Here is a 20,397-nt window from a genome sequence, read left to right as displayed (position 1 = left end):
AAAAAAAAAAAAAAAAAAACTATATAGAGAGTAAGGGGGAGTCAGGAGAACAGATAGAAAGACACACAGGAAGTAGAAGGGAGAGATATTCAGTCTGAGGAGTTTGGTTTTGAGACAGCGTAGGAGAAGAAGGGGCTTCTGGGACGATGGCTGAGGATGAAGGTGCTTTCTCGGCCTCGCTGAGCTAGCAGCTTTCACCCCAGCATCTGGTTCCCAAGTCTTTATTGGTGAAATTGAACAACTAGATTTTGTTAAAAACAACAGGCTCACAACTATGCAGTCCCAGAAGATCTGTCACCCTCTTCCAGCCTCTGCAGACACCAGCTACACACATAGCAAAGACATATATGCAAGAAAAACACCCGTACACATAACAGAAAACTAAATTAAAACATTTTAAGAGACTTGTTGAGCCAGGCCCAGTGGCACACACCTTTAATTCCAGCACTTCAAAGGTAGATGGATTTCTGTGTGTTCAAGGACAGTCTGGTCTATTTATCAAGTCCCAGGCCAGCCAGAACTACACAGTAAGACCTCTCAAAAAAAAGGGGGGGGGGGGGGGAGAAGGAATGGAGGAAAGAGGGAATGAGGGATGGAAGGAAGATGGGAAAGACAAAGGGAAGGAAGGGAAAGAAAAGAAATCCATTGTATATATCTATGAAATTGTCAAACAATAAATTAAATTAAAAAATAAAAAATCCAAGTTCCTTCTAACCCTCTACTGTTCCCTAGAAGAGTCTGGCTCTTAGAGTCCTGGAGACTAATGTGGGAAGAGACCCAGTCAAGCTGCATTAGGGCTGGGGATATGACTTGGAGGTAGAGCACTTGCCTAGCATGTGTGGCCCTGGGCTCCCTGCCTAGCACCGAGAGAGAAGTGGCAGCGGCAGTCGCCCTGATCTTCCAGGAAAAGTAAGGGAAGTATCTGGAGTTACATGGAAAGAAGTCTTCCAGCATCCATTGTTGAGAGCCTGAGAGCCAAAGCAAATGTCTCCAAAGCTCCTAATTCACTTCTGCCCTTCTGTCTACTTGCTACATCAATACAAGTGATAGACAGCCGTCATAAGCTGAATGACAAGTGGGCCAACCCAGGCTATATTCCCAAAGGGGCAGGGTTCCCCAGAAGTGATGTGAAATGAACATTCCTCCATAGTGGGTACTCCTAACAGTGAACAAGGCCCATGAAATGCTCAGGCGGGGCTAAACCAGGTGAGAGCCCAGGTAGACAGAGAAGGGCGTGATTCCTAACTGGACCCTGAGTGCCCACTTACTCTCAGACAGGCAGCCCAGGGAGTCCCAGAGCTTACTACAGCCCAGCTATTCCACTCCTGGTGGGCAGGTTGTCCTCACTGTCCACTCAACTAGACTCAGAACCACCACGGAGGCACCACTGGGTGTGCCTGTGGAGGTGCTTCCAAGGAAAGTAAGTGAGGAGGGAAGGCCCATCCTGACCGTGCACAATCCCACGGGCTAGAGTCCCAGACCAAACAAAAAGCAGAGAGCTGCACACCAGCGTCCACCTTGCCAGGTGTCCTGACTGAGAAGGGGACTGGGACAGGACAGCAGCTAGGTGGCAGAGCGTCCGTCCACATCTGAGCAGAACTCTGAGGCAGAGTCCATGGTCACAGGTGGAGAAGATGACTCATCCACCTTTTCAGATCTCCTGCTGTTCTGAAGCCTCAGATAATTTCATTAGCTGTAGATCTTGGCAGCTGCCAGGAGGGAGTGACGGAGACGGAGAGAGGGGACAGTCAAGTCTTCTGAGGGACGGTTGAGGAAGCTGGCATGTCTGGCACCGGAGACAGCTGAGGAAGGAGCTCCAGAGAAAGACAGTGAATGCTCAGTGTCAGCACGCATGCTGAGGATCTGGCTAGTTATCCACAGAGCTACAAAGGGAGAAGAGGAGAGGCTACGCTTTGTGAATTAAAGCTCCTAAAAGCAGGCAGGCCAAGTGGAGGCCGGCAAGCAGCTGCAAGACTGCTTGCTGTCTCGGCATGGCAGCCAACATTCCCTCTGGAGTGAAGCTTCTCACAAGAACGGACAGTGGAGGTGGCTCCTGCCGCGAGGCATGCTCGCAGTGACGCCAGAACCTAGACACCAGAAGGAACGCCCTGGGGAAAGGCTTTTGAAACCCCAGCCTCAAATCAACCTGACCACTCAGTGGGCACTACAGAGGGATGCTGGACAGTAACCCTTCAGGATTCGCTGTGTCACCTATGCACATCCTCCCAGGGACTTCAGATCCTCTCTGAACTGTTTATAATACCCACTAAGTATAAATGCTAGACATACAGTTACCGTATATGCCTAGGAGCGATGCCCCCCCCAGGAAAGTGTGTACATGTTCAGTATAGATGCGTTGTTGGGGGGTGCTGGGGAGAGAACTCAGACCTTACACACCTGAGCACGTGTCCTACCACTGGCTGTAGGCCTGCCTTTCTAGTACTTTTGCTGCAACTGAACTCATAGACGTAGAACTGACAGACACAGAAAAGCTCGAGAGACTGGTCCAATTCCAATCCTAAATGCCAACAATGTCTAACTGTCATGTTTAGATCAGAAGGACCCACATGTGTTGAAGGCCTGGTCCCCAACAGCATTGTTGAGAGCTAGGACTCCTGGGAGATGAATGGATCAGGAGGGCTGTGACCTCTCAGAGGATTGATCCACTGGTAGGTCTGTAACTTGGTAACACTACTGGGAAGTCACAGAAACCTCAGACAGCAGGGCCTACTGAAGAATGTGGGTCACTGGCCCATTCTTGAAGGATGTCCCATGCCCCTTGTCCTTCTCAGGAGCCGTTCCGCTTCCCAGATGCAGGGTGAGCAGCTTGCACCACCATGCACCAGACACGGTGGCTGGGGACCATTACCTCTGAAGCCGTGAGTCACACATGCTTCCTCTTTTTAAGATACTTCTCTTGGAAAGCCTGTCCCAGGAACCAAACCACTGACAAACACACTAACTGGGCACTATCATTTGCCTCTGGGAGTCTATTTTATCATCACACACTGCATACATGCTGCACACACACTTGCACACATTGCATGAACACACACACTGCATGCACACTGCACACATATGCACACACGCATATACCACATAGACACATACTGTACACACACTCACGGGCACACACACTGTGCATACTCGTGTGTTCTGCACACACATGCACATGTGCACACCACACACACACACACACACACACACACACACACACTGCACAAAGCCACACTGCATCCCAGTCCAGGACCAGGAACAGCTGGTCTGCATTTACAATACTCACCAGTTTCTAGCTGTTCTCTTGATTCTATTTGTTTTTTCAGAGTTTCAGCGTAGCCCAAACTGGCTTTGAACATGCTATCTAGCCAAATAACCTTAATTGATAATCCTCCTGCCTCCACTTCCCACATGCTGGGATCACAGGCAGGGATTACCACACTCAGCTTTCCTGTTATTCTTTTGAAGGTGAAGTTTACTGAAAATGCAAATTTTCAGTTGGGTGTGGTGTGCACACCTGTGATCTCAGTTGGGTGTGTGTGCACACCTGTGATCCCAGCACTGGGAAACTGAGGCAAGAGGAGGCGAGATCCAGCCAGCAGGAGCTCTCCAAGCAAACACTCACCTGCTCACATCACTTTCACACTGCAGACCTAGGTTGGGATCTGAAATCACTATCATGAATTTAGAAACTTTCCAGGAACTTCTGATGCAGATAGACCCTAAACCCCAAATGAGAACTCCTGTTCTGACAGAGAGTAGACCCCTTATCAGACCTTAGTCCGTAACACTGATAGTACATTGTCTTTATGTGTGTGTACGTATGTATCTGTGTGTCAATAGCTACACACATGCCATGGCAGATGTGCGACAGTCAGAACAACTTTCAGGAGTTGATTCTCTCCTTCTTCCATTTGGTTCCTGAGGATGGGTCATCAGGCATGGTGGCAGAGCATCCCATGGGCCCTACATACATGATTTTTTAATTGCTACATATGTGTGCATTTCCTGCTTAATGGAAATTCTATATCAATATAATTTTTGCTTCTTTGCTATGTTTTTGGTGCTGGGACTGCACACAGGGTCTCATATATGCTAGGTTAGTGCTCTAATGCCAAACTATATTATCCAGGTGTCTTTATGTCCTTTTCTTTTCCTCTCTTTCTCTCTTTGTGACAGGGGGTAAGCTGCCTAAGCTGGCCTTCAACTCAGAGCTCCACCTGCCTCTGCCTCCTGAGTGCTGGGTTTAAAGGCGAGTGCCACCACCGCCCAGTTATCACCTATTTTCTTTTTTTGTTTTGTTTTGTTTTTCAAGACAGGGTTTCTCTGTGTAGCTTTGTGCCTTTCCTGGAACTCACTTGGTAGCCCAGGCTGACCTTGAACTCACAGAGATCCGCCTGGCTCTGCAGTGCTGGGATTAAAGGCATGCGCCACCACCGCCCGGCTATCACCTATTTTCTAACACTGAATATTTAGGTTTCTGAGTTTTCACAACTGTAAATCATTATGGAAATGACTTTATATAGAAAGGGAGTTCAAATAGAGCAGATTTCTGGAAGGAGAAGATAGGAAATGAGAAGCATGTTGATAGGCAGTGGCTACACACCCACTGTGGACCAGTGTCACTGCCCCTCCTGGCCACAGAGGCAGACACAGCAGCTGCCATTTCTTGGCACCTTTTCCTGAATGGTAAAGTGGTTTTGAAAATTACCTATTAGCTGAGCATGGTGGCACATGTCTGTAGACCCACTACTGGGAGAGCTAAGGCAGGAAGAGGTCAAGCTCATGAACAGTATGGCAGGGAGGGGATGGGAAGGTGTGAGATGGTTAAGCAGGTAAAAGCATTTGCCACCAAAGCCTGTCCACCTGAGTTTGATCCCAGATTCCAAGACAGGAGAAAACCAATGCCCAACAGTTGCCAACTTCCATATATGTATCGTGGCATGTGAGCACTTGCACTCACACATACTATGATAGATAAACAAAAAAACTTTGTTTGAGCCAGGCGATTGTGCAACATGCCTTTAATCCCAGCACTCGGGAGGCAGGTGCAGGCGGATCTCTGTGAGTTCGGGGACCAGCCTGGTCCACAGAGTGAGTTGTTTTTTTTTTTTTCGAGACAGGGTTTCTCTGTGTAGCTTTGCGCCTTTCCTGGAACTCACTTGGTAGCCCAGGCTGGCCTCGAACTCACAGAGATCCACCTGCCTCTGCCTCCCGAGTGCTGGGATTAAAGGCGTGCGCCACCACTGCCCGGCAGAGTGAGTTTTTTGAAAGAACAGCATGGGCTGCATAGTAAAAACCACGTCTCAAAAGGACAACTGAAAAAGAATGTTTAAGCAATAGGAGGAGGAAGAGGAGGAGGACGACGAAGAAGTGACACTCACCTGCTGTCAGAGTCTGAAGCGATCTCCTTTCTCCCTCCAAAGCGAATCTGGCACTGCACAGAAAAAGAGACTGCTGAGGTCAGCTGCTAGGCTGGGACAGCAAACATCCCAGAACAGCCCACAAGGCCTTCAGAGACAGTGGGGACAGAGGTCCTGGTGCTTCACAGAGGTGAGAAGCCAGCACTCTGGCCTCAGACTCCTCTTACAGGAAGCTCGTCTTCCTCTTGACTCCAGGAAGCCATAGGCCCTGCAGTAGCCCAGGGAGCAGCAGCTGGAACCAGAGAGCTCTCTGACGGTGCTGAGAACCTCCATGTCTATGCTGATGACTCTTCTTGACAGAGCCCCAGAGTGGTCAGGCTGTGTCAAATGACAGTCACCTTGGCTGTACTGAGCAGTTCTGCCAGGCTGAGTGGATGGGAAAGCCAGCTTTTTAAAAACAGACCTATAATGCCTACCCTAACCTTGTTTAGCCATAAAGTCCGGGCACACGGTAACCCACTGTCACCACTATCCACCCACCTCTTGTTGTTGGTTTGATCTGCTTGTTTTGAGACAGTCTTGCTCTGGCTATGAATTTGGAGCCCTGATCAAATTCACAGCCATCCTCCTACCTACACCTTCCAGGTGCTGGGGATACATACACGTACATGCTCCCAGCTCACTATTCCCCATAAAGACAAAGAATCTCTGCTACAGATAGCAAACTTGCATGCTGTGGAAACTTAGGATTAAAAATTACATTACACCAGGCAGTGGTGGCGCACGCCTTTAATCACAGCACTCAAGAGGCAGAGACAGGCGGATCTCTGTGAGTTCAAGGCCAGTCTGGTCTACAAAGTGAGTTCCAGGACAGCCAGAACTGTTATACAGAGAAACCCTGTCCTCGAAAAAACAAAAACAAAACAAACAAATACACACACACACACACACACACACACACACACACACACACACACACACTTGAAAAAGATTCAGAATTTGTGACATAGCACATACATAAAATATACCAAGTGGTATATTTTAATTGTAGGTGAATGACAGGTGAATAAATTTGGTTGTTATTTTTTAAGATAAATGTCACAATTCAACTCCTCAAAATAACTCAGAAGCTCCGACCAGAAACCCTAATCTGCTTCTCTTTAAGTGCTCCATGAAAAGCCAGTGAGCTCACTCCCTTGTCTTGCTGTCTTCGTGTTCTGGATTAACTGTAGACCAAACTCTACCTGTGTTACCAAGTGTGATTCATCCAGCATCCCTGTGCAGAGGAAAAGCCAGACTCCAGGGAAGAAGAGACAACCTCAGGTCTATAAACATCATGACCAAAAGCAACTCGGGCAAGAAAGGGTTTATCTCATCTAACCAGCACAGGGACACTCAAAAAGGGCAACAAGTCTGGCATCTGAAAAGACGTGGAATTCTCTCAACCTATTCACCACACCAGGCTCCCTCACGTTCCAAGCAGACACTGGATTCTCTGGGCCCACTTCAACATTTAACCCACAACCTGCTAAAGTATTTCCCTCCTTATAATCACATGCAAATGACAGTCAATAATCCCTTCCAAAAAGGAGCTCTTCAAATTCTCAGGCTTGGATCATCTCTGGCGCTCACTAACTGATGACTTAAGTGAGTTACTGATCTCTGAGCTTCGTTCGGTGTCTTGGTTTATAAAGTGAAAACAATCCCAGGCGCTCCTCCATCGTTAGCTACCAGAATTCCCCTAAAGCACTCACAGAAAGCCGGGTACAAGGTAGACATGTGATGACAGCTGGCATTACAGTGTCAGGCAAGCCAACACCGCAGTCAGCCCCGGCAGCCACAGCAGCAGATCAGTCGGGAGTCAGCCTGGCTTCGGGCACAGAGGCTCCTGGATGTTTGCGCTGTGGGGTGAAGCCCTGCCCTAAAACAAATCTGCTTGGAAATCAAACTCTGAAACAGGACAGTCCTACTGCCTTCCCTGCTCTGTCATTCCTAGGGAAACTGTGCTTAGCCATTCTCAGAAACAGCTGGACATGGTGGTACACATCTGTAAGCCCAGCAGTTGGGAGGCAGAGGCAATAGTTCAAGGCCATCTGGGGTGACCTGCTGATAGCTAGTCTCAAAACAAGCAAACACAAAACCATTCCCAGATACAAAATAAACCTGTACATTGAAAAGGAAGAAATTACTTCTATATGACCTTCTGAACATTCACACAAAAGGCTGGTGTGTGCGCTCCTACCTGCTTTACTGCATCCAGCAATCTCTCCAGCAGGAATTGCCTTTTGTCATCGTTCTGTGACCCTGAAATGAAATGGAGTTTAATTACTTCTAGCTGACAATTAGACTCTGTTCAGGACTTTCTAACATTTAATGCTGAGCATACTGGTGCATGCCTTTAATCCCAGCACTCAAGAGGCAGAGGCAGGAGGATCTGTGAGTTTGAGACCAGCCTGGTCTACATAAGCAAATTCTAGGATAGCCAAGGCTGTAAAGGGAGACCCTGTCTCAAAAGGAGAAAAAAAGAGACTTTCTGCCATCTGACATGAAAATACATGGTTGTCCACAAACAAGACCAGCCCTCTATTCACCTTTAACAAAATAAGTAAACAAACTGCACCAACAATCTACACCACTGCAATGAGGCACTACATCACAGGAAAACAGCTAAACTCAGTTTCCCCAAATGGAATGAATCTGTCCTGAATGGTGCCAGTTTCTCTGCTGTGATACCACTGACAGTGCAGGAAAGTTAGCAATGTCCCTGGCCTCTACTCAGTGGGTACCATTAGCGTGTGCACATGCATAGACACACACGTGAGTTGGCTTCATACATTGTCAAATGTGTCCTGGAGGGTGGATGCCCCTACCCTTGACAGTCAGGAGTATAAAGAAGCATGAAAGTTGCCTGGAATGTCAGGCACTGACTGTCCTTGGATGGTCTTTCTTCCTTTCTCCTGCCTTCGGCTAGACAGGCTAGAAAACCTAGCTGCTAACTTTCTCAGCCATTGCTGACCTTACAGGGTTGGCCAATGATGTGTGGGGACGCAGCCCAGTTAATAGAATGCTTGCCTAGCATGCATGGGGCCCTGAGTTCAGTACTTCATGAACCAGAAATGGTGGACACAGCTGTAATCCCAATTATTGGAAGGTGGAAGCAGGATGATCGGGAGTCCAGGTCATCCTCAGCTACAAAGGGAGTACAGGGTCAGCACAGATTGCCTGAGACCCTGTCTCAAAAATAAACAAACATTAATGTGCTATATCTGGTGCCCAATATGGGGCATGAACCCACAACCCTGAGATTAAGAGTCTCATGTTCTACCATATGATAGGATAAAAGGGTAGATTATTGAATTTACTCTGGGGGGGGGGGGAAGATATAAATGATAGGATAAAGGGTAGATTACTGAATCTACTTTGAAAAGAAAAAAGGAGTCGGGCGGTGGTGGCGCACGCCTTTAATCCCAGCACTTGGGAGACAGAGGCAGGCAGATCTCTGTGAGTTCGAGGCCAGCCTGGTCTCCAAAGCAAGTTCCAGGAAAGGCACAAAGCTACACAGAGAAACTCTGTCTCAAAAAAAGAAAAAAAAAGGGAGGATACAGACATAATAAGATAAAAAGGTAGATTACTGAATCTTTTAAAAAGCAATTACTAGTTTTAAATATTTTACATTGGATTGGATTTTTGTATATTGTATACAAATTTTGTATATTGATACAAATTTGTGATTAATTTTGTTAGAACATACTCTACATACATTTTTAAACTTGTTCAAGGTATTGTACCTATATAACTCATTTAACAATGTAATGCAAATTTCTAGTCCTTGAAAATTATTATTACAAACTAATTAGGATATAAGGAAATGTAAGTTAGTAAGTTAGTCACTACAATCAAACTTGTAGTCATGTTAGGTATGTTTTCAAGGTCAAACAGATATATTTTAGAAAGGCAGGTCGTCTTCAAATACTTCAGAGATCTACAGAATATGGCATTAAGATGTTTTAATAACATAGATGTTTTTTGTTTTTGTTTTTTAATGACAGTGAGACATGTCTGATCCTGACAGCACCAATCTACTTCAGAGCAGATGATGGACATTGAAGAAACTCCTTATGGAGTTTACTTTCTTTGTGGCAAAAGTTAGCCTCGACTGTTGACAGTATTGTGTCCAAAATGGACAAGCAGGACACAAAATAAAGGACTGCCAAACTTTGCCAAGACAAGGTAGGACAGCCCTTCAGAAAATCCTGATTCACAGTTAAATCTATCAGATATGTTGGGCCTGTAGGCCAAAGATGGATGCCCCAATGTTGCAGAGAAACCTTGGTTGATTGTCCAGGCAGCCATTGTTCCTGTCATGTTTTACAATTTTTGGAAGTCGCTTGCTTGCACTTCCTGCTTGCTCAGTAAATATTATTTCCTTCTAGGATCTCTGATAGAGTTGGAGACTAAATAGTTATAGTTTTCCTTGTTAACAAATTCAGAAGAGAAACTCACTAAAGAAGTGTAAAGTGTACAAATGTGGCGATATTGTGTTCCCCCAAAATATTGTGCACTCTAATAAACTTATCTGGGGTCAGAGAACAGAACAGCCATAATATTAAACATAGAGGTTAGGCAGTGGTTGCACATGCCTTTAATCCTAGCATTCCAGAAGCAGAGCTCCGTCTGGATCTCTGTGAGTTCAAGGCCACACTGGAAATAGCCAGGCATGGTAACAAGAGCCTTTAATCCCAGGAAGTGATAGCAGGAAGTAGAAAGTTATAAAAGGCATGAAAACCAGAAACTAGTCTGGTTAAGCTTTTAGGCTTTTGAGCAGCAGTTCAGCTGAGATTCATTCTTGATGAGGACTCAGAAGCTTCCAGTCTGAGGAAACAGGATCAGCTGAGGAACTGGCGAGGTGAGGAAGCTGTGGCTTGTTCTGCTTCTCTGGTCTTCCAGCGTTCACCCCAATACTGACTTCAGGTTTGATTTTATTAATAAGAACTTTTAAGATTCACGCAACATACAAGTTTGAGAGACATCAAAAGATAGTTTGAGTTGGTAATACAAGTTAGGACAGAAAGTGAATTAGAAGGCACAACACTTTGGACTCACCAAAATAGAATAAATAATGGGAGTATTTTCTCTGAATTTGTCAAATGTTAATGTAATTAACATGTAATACATGGTTAATGTAATTCTTGAATGTATATATTATATATAGTTATTGTGCTTATTGTCTATAGTTTTTCTTATATTAGTTATAACCTTTTTTATTTTAGACAAAAAAGGGGAAATGTGACATTTTGTGTATGCTCTAATAAATAAAGCTTGCCTGAAGACCAGAGGGCAAAGCCAGCTACTAGTTAGCCATAGAGGCCAGGCAGTGGTGGCACACACCTTTAATCCCGGAATTTGGGCTCTCATGCCGTTGCTCCCAGTACTTGGGAGTCACACGCCTTTAATCCCAGTACTAGGGAGGTGGAGGCAGGAAGTGATATGGCTGGGCTGAGAGAGGAATGTAAGGCAAGAGAACACAGGAGCTCAGTCATTTTTGCTGAGGAGTTGGTGAGGAGAGAGGTGGCTGTGGCTTTGTCTCTCTGATCTTTCAGCATGTACTCCGATATCTGACTCCAGGTTTTTATTAAGAACAATTAGGATTTGTGCTACAGTTAACAGCTTGGTCAAGGCAAAGCAAGCTGGCGTGTGCTTGGAGGCTCCAATAAACTGCCCCTTGTGAAACAGTATGAAGAGATCGCTCCTTCCTCCGTCCTCATGCCTGAGTCATGAGCGCCTGCACAGAGCCAGAGCAGTCCTTTGCCGCATTAAACCACATGACCAAATGAAAAGCTAGGAGAACCACAAAGGAACCTCCTGGTACCTTTGTGTGCCTAGCAGTGAGTTGCTAAGCCAATACCACAAATAATTCTCACCCATTAAAAGACACCACTGGTGCTTGAGCTGTTACTCTGCAGTCAAATGAATTCCCAAATGATTCCCACTAGAACAAGACACACACATAACTTCTACTAAGAAGGTCTGAGGCAAGAGGCCTTCAGCACCAGGCAGACCACTAACAGATAGCATAGCCACCCATAAGAGGCCGGGGGGCATCAATCAACAAGTAAGCTGTGGAAAACAATGCCCCAGCCACAGAGCAGTGGCTTTGAACAACAGGAACAGAATTGCAGTGGACTCTATCCTGGGCCACACCAGGAAGGAGTGTTGGAGACATGGGAATGAAATGGTATAGTCATCTTCCCATGGAGCTGAATGGATTAGGAAGAGGAGGACAGCACATGAGCACACAAATCATGAACAGGGCGATAGAGACCAGAAGAACACTACAACAATGAAGCCAAGAGGGAAGACAGAAAATGCCACGACAGCCTGCAGTGGAGGGGATTCTGCACAGGTGACACGGGAGCTGAGCCCTTTGTAAAGAGGGGCAGCCATGGAAGGGCACACTCCAGGAAGAGCCAACAGCTGGGGGGAGGCTGAGGCAAGACAAGCTCAGCTCCCATGTTCCAAGACTAGAGGGGCAGAGGCGGGCAGGACCATCAGACAGGACCAGGAGTCTGCTGGGGTGGGGGCGGGCAGGACCATCAGACAGGACCAGGAGTCTGCTGGGGTGGGAACGGGCAGAAGGACCATCAGACAGGACCAGGAGTCTGCTGGGGTCGGGACAGGCAGAAGGACCATCAGACAGGACCGGGAGTCTGCTGGGGCGGGGGCGGGCAGAAGGACCATCAGACAGGACTGGGAGTCTGCTGGGGCGGGGGCAGGCAGAAGGACCATCAGACAGGACCGGGAGTCTGCTGGGGTGGGGTGGGCAGAAGGACCATCAGACAGGACCAGGAGTCTGCTGGGGTGGGGTGGGCAGAAGGACCATCAGACAGGACCAGGAGTCTGCTGGGGTGGGGTGGGCAGAAGGACCATCAGACAGGACCAGGAGTCTGCTGGGGTGGGGTGGGCAGAAGGACCATCAGACAGGACCAGGAGTCTGCTGGGGTGGGGTGGGCAGAAGGACCATCAGACAGGACCAGGAGTCTGCTGGGGTGGGGTGGGCAGAAGGACCATCAGACAGGACCAGGAGTCTGCTGGGGTGGGGACGGGCAGAAGGACCATCAGACAGGACCGGGAGTCTGCTGGGGTGGGGTGGGCAGAAGGACCATCAGACAGGACCAGGAGTCTGCTGGGGTGGGGACGGGCAGAAGGACCATCAGACAGGACCGGGAGTCTGCTGGGGTGGGGGCGGGCAGGACCATCAGACAGGACCGGAAGTCTGCTGGGGTGGGGGCGGGCAGGACCATCAGACAGGACCAGGAGTCTGCTGGGGTGGGGACAGACAGAAGGACCATCAGACAGGACCAGGAGTCTGCTGGGGTGGGGTGGGCAGAAGGACCATCAGACAGGACCAGGAGTCTGCTGGGGTGGGGACGGGCAGAAGGACCATCAGACAGGACCGGGAGTCTGCTGGGGTCGGGACAGGCAGAAGGACCATCAGACAGGACCGGGAGTCTGCTGGGGTGGGGACAGGCAGAAGGACCATCAGACAGGACCAGGAGTCTGCTGGGGTGGGGACAGGCAGAAGGACCATCAGACAGGACCAGGAGTCTGCTGGGGTGGGACGGGCAGAAGGACCATCAGACAGGACCGGGAGTCTGCTGGGGTGGGGACAGGCAGAAGGACCATCAGACAGGACCGGGAGTCTGCTGGGGTGGGGACAGGCAGAAGGACCATCAGACAGGACCAGGAGTCTGCTGGGGTGGGGACAGGCAGAAGGACCATCAGACAGGCCAGCAGAGCAGCTGGTCACAGAGGGTGGTGCTTCAAATCAGACTACGACGCTAAGATTCTGCTTTAACCTGGGCACTAACTGGTGTGAGCGTGATTTTGATAAAAGACATTGCCTCTCAGAAGCCTTGTTGGAATCACCACATCATACCTGCCTTCCTCCAAGCCTGGAGATAAAATGAAGACACTCAAGAAAACAATTACTTTTTCTGGAAGAGGCTTTGGCAAGGTCAGGCCTATACCGGATTCTCACCAGGCCCCCACACGCCCTTCACACCTGTGCCTCTCCACAGCCCTCTCTTCACTTAGCAGAAGGCTTAGTCTCTGCTCCTCCCTCCTAACACAAAATGGAAAGTACAGCTTTCTTCCTTTTTCCAAGTCCTAGACTCAACAACTCCTCACACTGGACAGTGACAACTAGAAACGACAGCTTCACCCTGGAAATGCTTTACCATTTTTTTCTCATAGCAGGAACTTATGTGACTAAAATACAATAAAAACAAATCAGGGAAAAAAAGAAAAGTATCTCTACTATCTAACTGGACAGGCACTCTACTAGTCTGCTACATGCCCAGCCACTACTAATAATTTGTAGGGAGTGGAGGCAGTTGTGTGCACTGGGGAGGGTGTGTATGTTTGTGCATGTGCAGGTACATGTGTATGCATATGCATTTGGACACAAGAGTTCAACCTCAGGTTTGATTCCTCAGGAGCCACCTACTCAGGCTTTTTCATTTGTTTGTGTTTTTATTTAGAGCAGAGTCTCTCACACAGGTCTCAGTTAGGTTAGGCTGGCCATTCAGTGAGCAACACGGATCCACCTGTCTCTGCCTCCCAGGGCTTAGATTATGAGTATTCTCCACCACACCTGGCTTTTTTACATTGATACTAGGTATCTGAACTCAAGTCCTTATGTACCCGGTGAAAACGCACCCAAGAGGCTCTTAGCCTAGAGGCTCAATGCCTGGCTGTGATCTCCACAGTCGTGAATCCCAGTGAGACTATCAGCCTCAGCAGGGCACCTGTGGTCATCTTATCCCTGCCCAGACATGGGAAAAGAGTCTCCAAGATGCAGGATGCACAGGTGGCTCCACATATCAGCAGCAGGAAGTACAGAGAGAGGCCCGTGGCTAAGAAGGGAGGAACACTCATCAGCAAGTCACAAGACATAAGTCCTCATCCTAGCCAGGCCACTTGCTGGCCATGTGACAGGGCAGTCACTTCCCTTCTCTGGACACTGGTTGTTGCATGAGATTGTGTGCCTCTAGCCCTGCAGTCTGCAGACAGAGGATCCTGTGCAAACAGTCAGGCAGAAACACAAGGTGCTTTCTCACCTTCTCCAGTGACAAACCAGAGGATACAGTGTGTGTGTGTGTGTGTGTGTGTGTGTGTGTGTGTGTGTGTGTGTGTGCCCACACGCGCACACACACGCACACACGCACACATGCATCAGAGCCTAGAAGCCCTCCAGCTTCCAGCATTAAAACCCCGCAAGAGCATCAAGTCAACAGCATCTCCTGAGCCCCAGCTGTGGGCTAGGTCAATAAATGACCAATCTTCATAACCCTTGACCAAGGGGGAAAGGGCTCCACTTGAGAGACAGAACTGAGGCTGGGAGAGAAGACATTTACACTAGCCCCACACCTGTCTGCAAAACGCCTGCAATACCTGCCCACTGCACCCTGAGCCACGTCTCAGTCACACTGCAGAGGTGAACCCTAGTCTTCCTGCTACCTCCAGGACGGTGCCAGCTAACAACACTGTGAATGAGCCAGAACAGAGCTTCCTGTTTCTTCTTCGGTCACCATCAAAATGAAGGTCTCAAAATGAAGGGACTTAGCTCAGTGACAGAACACATCTGGTGCAGGAAAGGCCCTGGGTTCCATCCCCAGCACCCCAGAGAAGGTCCCCCAGTGCTCCATACAAGAGGTCACATGTTCATGTGAAATGCCACAATCCAGTTCAGATGGCACCCTGTGGCCTTTCCTTGTTCCTGTCCTTAAGAGCTAAATGTTTGATTTAGTGTTTAGATTTCTAGGGGTCCCATATAAATTTTTACAAAAACTTCTGCCAGCGTCTCCACTCAAGATGGTTCAAACATTAACAGGTCACACTGTCGTCTTGGTGGCAGGATGAGAAAGTGAGAGCCTGAGCTATCCTCCTCAAACTGTTCCTCCTCAAAGGAACAGACAGAAAAACCCAGAGGCAGAGAGACAGACAGTTGCCAGGTGTCGGGTGGGGAGGTTAGGGGCTGGAGGGGTACTGTTCGAGTGTTGAGAACATTTTATAACAGGACAAAGGTGACGGTCACACATTGTAAATGGCTGCTCAATTTAAAATGAAGGCTAGCTCTGTGTCATTTTGATAAAATATTTTATGGGTAGGACTGCCACAGATAAATACTAGCAACAAAAAAAAAAAAAAATTCAATCCAAAGGAACAACTGGAGGATTGCCCCAAAGAAAGGACACTGAGCTCCACCCTGTGCCCCCTTACACATTTCTAGTTACCTGGGGGAGCACCTGTCAATGCTGGAAGTCCGGGTTCTTGTGGAAAAGCACACACTGTTCAAGTATGAGGATTCAAAGAACTGCTGAGGGGCCTTACTCAGGAGTAGGTGTAAATAACACTCTCAACGGGGTGATTTCGACTCCCAGGGAGCAACCAGCAGGGGACAGAGACTTTTTTTTCCTGGAGATGGGGTCTCACTAGCCCAAATAGACCAGAACTGGAGGGGCAGAGGATAATCTTGACCACCTGGTCCTCATTTCTACCTGTGGCATGTTGGGACAGCAAGCTTAAGATGCTGAGAATCAGTCCCAGAGCCACCTCCTCCATAGCCAGCACTCTACAATGAAATACATCCTCAGGACCCTGGAGACTTTTGGGTTGGGTTTATTGTTGTTGTTTTGGGTTTGCTTTTGTTTGTTTGTTTGTTTGTTTGTTTGTTTGATTTGAGACTATCCAGAGCAAGCCTGGAACTTACTGTGTAGACCAGGCTGGCCTCAAACTCATAGAGCTCAGCCTGCCTCTACTTCCTAAGTGCTGGAATTAAAGGGGCATGCGGCAACACTTGTTCTTGTTTCTTATTTTTGTTATCACGGATTGGAGAAGCTGGGCTTGGTGATGAACATTAAAAGTCACAGCACAGTAATAAAAACAGCTTGGTACTGGCATAAAAACCGACATACCAACCAATGGAATAGAATTGAAGACCCTGACATTAATCCGCGCACATATGAACACCTGATTTTTGACAAAGAAGCCAAAACTATACAATGGAAAAAAGAAAGTATCTTCAACAAATGGTGCTGGCATAACTGGATGTCAACATGTAGAAGATTACAAATAGATCCATATCTGTCACCATGTACAAAACTCAAGTTCAAGTGGATCAAAGATCTCAACATAAATCCAGATACACTAAGCTTAATAGAGGAGAAAGTAGGAAGTACTCTTGAACTCACTGACACAGGAGATCACTTCCTAAATATAACACCAGCAGCACAGACACTGAGAGCAACAATTAATAAATGGGACCTCTTGAAACTGAGAAGCTTTTGTAGGACAAAAGACATGGTCAATAAGACAAAAAGACAGCCTATAGAATGAGAAAAGACTTTCACCAACCCCACATCTGACAGAGGATTGATCTCCAAAGCATATAAAGAACTCAAGAAACTAGACATCAAAATACTGAACAATCCAATTAAAAAGTGGGCTAAAGAGCTAAACAGAGAATTCTCAAAAGAAGAATCTCAAATGGCTAAAAGACATCTAAAGAAATGCTCAACATCCTTAATCATCAGAGAAATGCAAATCAAAACGACTCTGAGATACCACCTTACACCTGTTAGAATGGCTATGATCAAAAACACTAATGACAATCTATGTTGGAGAGGATGCAGAGCAAAGGGAACACTCCTCCACTGTTGGTGGGAATTCAAACTTGTACAACCACTGTGGAAATCAGTATGGCGGTTTCTCAGAAAATTGGGAATCAATCTGCCTCAAGACCCAGCCATACCACTCTTGGGCACATACCCAAGAAATGCTCAATCATACCACAAAGATACATCCTCAACTGTGTTCATAGCAGCACTATTTGTAATAGCCAGAACCTGGAAACAACGTAAATGCCCATTAACTGAAGAATGGATTAAGAAAATGTGGTACATATACACAATGGAGTACTACTCAGCAGAGAAAAGCAATGGCATCATGAAATTTGGAGGCAAATGGATGGAACTAAAAAATATCATCCTGAGTGCGGTAACCCAAACCCCGAAGGACAAACATGGTATGCACTCACTCATAAGTGGACACTAGATGTAAAGCAAAGAACAATCAGACTGCAACCCCCAGATCCAGGGAGGCTACCTAGCAGAGAGGACCCTAGGATGACTGTGGCTTATAATAAGTTTTGGTTTTACTCAATTACTGGGCAAGCCTCAAAGAAACATTTCAATATTAGGATAAGAATTTATACTGTATCAAACTGATAATAAATAAATAAATAAATAAATAAATAAATAAATAAATGGGAAAAAAAGTCACAGCACTCCATAAACTATCACAGAAGGATTACCATGAATTTGAGGTCAGTCAGAGCTACATAGAACGACCCTGTCATGCTGGATGGCAGTGGTGGCCCACGCCTTTAATCTCAGCACTAGGAGGCAGAGCCAGGTGGATCTTTGTGAGTTCAAGGCCAGCCTGGTCTACAGAGCGAGTTCCAGGACAGGCACCAAAACTACACAGAGAAACTTTGTCTCGAAAAACCAAAAAAAAAAAAAAAGAAAAGAAAACCGTCACATCATACACACACACACACACACACGCGCGCGCGCGCGCGCGCACACACACACAAAACTAACCTGCAGTGGGCAGAGGCCAGGAATGCTACTATAGAGCTTGAAATACTGAGGGCAATCCCCTTCACCAAAAGTCATCCAGCCCCAACAGTCAAAGGTGCTACAGTGAAAGACTGAAATCTAAAGTTATGCCGGTGCGGTCTTGCCCCAAGGTCACCATTCCCTTTATTTCATTTAGCATCAGACTTTTCTTTAAACTTTTTATCTCCTTGAACACAGCACTTAGCCCTCTTACACTTCCTGGTGGCTCCTTTTCTCCTCAAATTGTACAAAAAACTTTGTAATTCTTTGCCTAGCTTGCTCCTTTTCATTATAGATCTGCATAAGAGTGATTACTAATAACTACTAATACTAGGCTGTCTTGAAATCTACTCTGCCAGCACCATTAATCCAAAACACTTCAATTTAGCCTCAGACAGATTTTTAGAGCAAGGGGAAAAGTAAATATATTCTTTGCCAAAATATCACAAAATCAGTCTCTACACCACTTACTAATTAATATTCTTCCCCTCTGAAACTTCTTGTGGACCCCCCACCCCAGTTCAAGTCACCCTCAGCACTGTATTCTTTGCTCTTACAGCATGGTCAGGACCGTCACAGAGGTACCCCGCTCCCTGGTACCAATTCTGTCTCAGTCACTGTTCTGTTGCTGTGAAGAGACAACATGACCAAGGCAACTCTTATAACGGGAGCATTTAGCTGGGTGGGGGCTTGCTTACAGTTCCAGAGAGTTAGTCCATTATCATTATGACAGGGGATGTAGCGGCAGGCAGGCATGGAGCTGGAGAAATAGCTGGGAGCTACAGCCTGATCCCAGGCAGACAGACACTGAGCCTGAAAGGGGGTTTTGAAACCTCAAAGGCCATTCTCAATGGCACACTTCCTCCAACAAGGCCTAGCCCTTCTAATCCTTTCCAACTTCCTAGTGACTAAGCAAGCATATGAGCCTATGGGGGCCATTCTTATTTAAACTACCACATTTGCACTGTTTACACTTTTGTTTGTTTGTTTTGTTTTTTGCATGACAGGACTTCTCTGTGTAGCCCTGGCTGTCCTGAAACTCAATCTGTAGACCAGCCTGGCATCAAACTCAGAGATCCATTTGCCTCTGCCTCTCCAGTGCTGGGATTAAAGGTGTGCCCCACCACCACCCAGCTGGGCTTTTGCTTTAAAAAAAAAAAAAAAAAAATGGGGAAAGAGCGGAATCTCAGCTATACAGACACAGGCAAAGAAAAATGGGATGGAAGGCATGGGGATGTGTCTCAGTTGAAACAGGGCTTGCCTTCCCACACATGAAACCCTGAGTTTGATCCCCAGGATCATTTAGATCATGCATGTGTACAGCACATTGCAGGTACACACCTGTAATCACAGCATCGGGAATTAGAGGCAGGAAGATCAGGAATTTAAGGGTCATTTTCAGCTTCAGAACAAATTCAAGACCAGCCTGTGCCACTTGAAACTGTTTCAAAAAGGAAAGATAAATGAAATGGAGACATGGCTCAGTTGTTAAGAGCACTGGCTGCTCTTCCAGAGGACCAGGTTTGATTCCCAGCAGTCACATGACAGCTCACAACTGTCTGTAACTCCAGTTCTAGGTGATCTGACACCCTCTTCTGGCCTCTGCAGGTACAGGAACGCATGTGGTACACAGATACATATCCACAAAAAACATCCATACACATAAAACAAATCTTAAAATGTAAAATAAAACTTTAAAGAGAAAAGACAGATAAATGGGAGGGGGATGGGCAAGCCTGAGGGTTCCTGAGTGGCGAAGTGGAAGGAAATCAGAGTCACGGAAGGGATCCTCACCTCCACAGGCTACCTCTCACCCCAAACCCTCCCTCACGGCCTTTCCACCTGAGTAAAAGACATCCCCCAGCCCTTTCAGCTGCTCCGGATCAAAACCTAGGCAAATCCTGCCCCATTACGGTCTCTGTTCAGATATCACATACACACAACCCTGGGAGGTCTTCCTCTAGGCTAAGTGCATGATACAGATCTGGCCCATCAGATTCACAGGGAGTTCCAGGATGGCTTCCCTGGTCAGCCAAGCCTGGACTTTTCCTGGAGTACTCTTGACTGGTGTATCATCTTCCCAGGATGCCTCTGTAAGGAGAGTTGTACACAGCACAATCCTGCAGACTCCCTAAACACCTTGATCCAAGTGAGCCTGAAGCCAGATAAACGTCCCCAAATCTTTCCATTACGCAACTCTATATATTCCCACGTTTTAGCTTAAACAACTTCTGCCACGTTCCATGAAGAGAGACCTTGCCAATGAGTTGTTCAGCAACCCAGCAAAACCCATGTCCCTAAGCAGACTCTACTTCAACAGACACCAAGGCCACACAGCCCTTTGCTAAGTGAGAAGG

General features: G+C 47.1%; 1 protein-coding gene across 3 annotated transcripts in view; it reads right to left on the bottom strand.

Annotated features, from left to right (window-relative positions):
- The window catches only part of Snx29 (sorting nexin 29), a 488,775-nt gene that overhangs the window by 459,307 nt on the left and 9,071 nt on the right, over window positions 1-20,397 (bottom strand). For 2 of the 3 annotated variants that reach the window (XM_037201528.1, XM_028872913.2), the window contains exons 2-3: window positions 7,603-7,664; window positions 5,382-5,434 (exon numbers count right to left, since the gene is read on the bottom strand). In XM_037201528.1, coding sequence (XP_037057423.1) covers window positions 5,382-5,434; window positions 7,603-7,664 — 115 coding nt within the window. Of the gene's footprint in view, window positions 1-5,381; window positions 5,435-7,602; window positions 7,665-20,397 lie in introns of those variants that run through there. The other variant, XM_037201527.1, reaches the window with a different exon arrangement.

The sequence above is a fragment of the Peromyscus leucopus genome, chromosome 8b (assembly GCF_004664715.2).
Source record: "Peromyscus leucopus breed LL Stock chromosome 8b, UCI_PerLeu_2.1, whole genome shotgun sequence".
Classification (NCBI taxonomy): Eukaryota; Metazoa; Chordata; class Mammalia; order Rodentia; family Cricetidae; genus Peromyscus; species Peromyscus leucopus.
The sequence above is the reverse complement of the archived record's forward strand: the minus strand, read 5'-3'. Positions and strand labels throughout refer to the sequence as shown.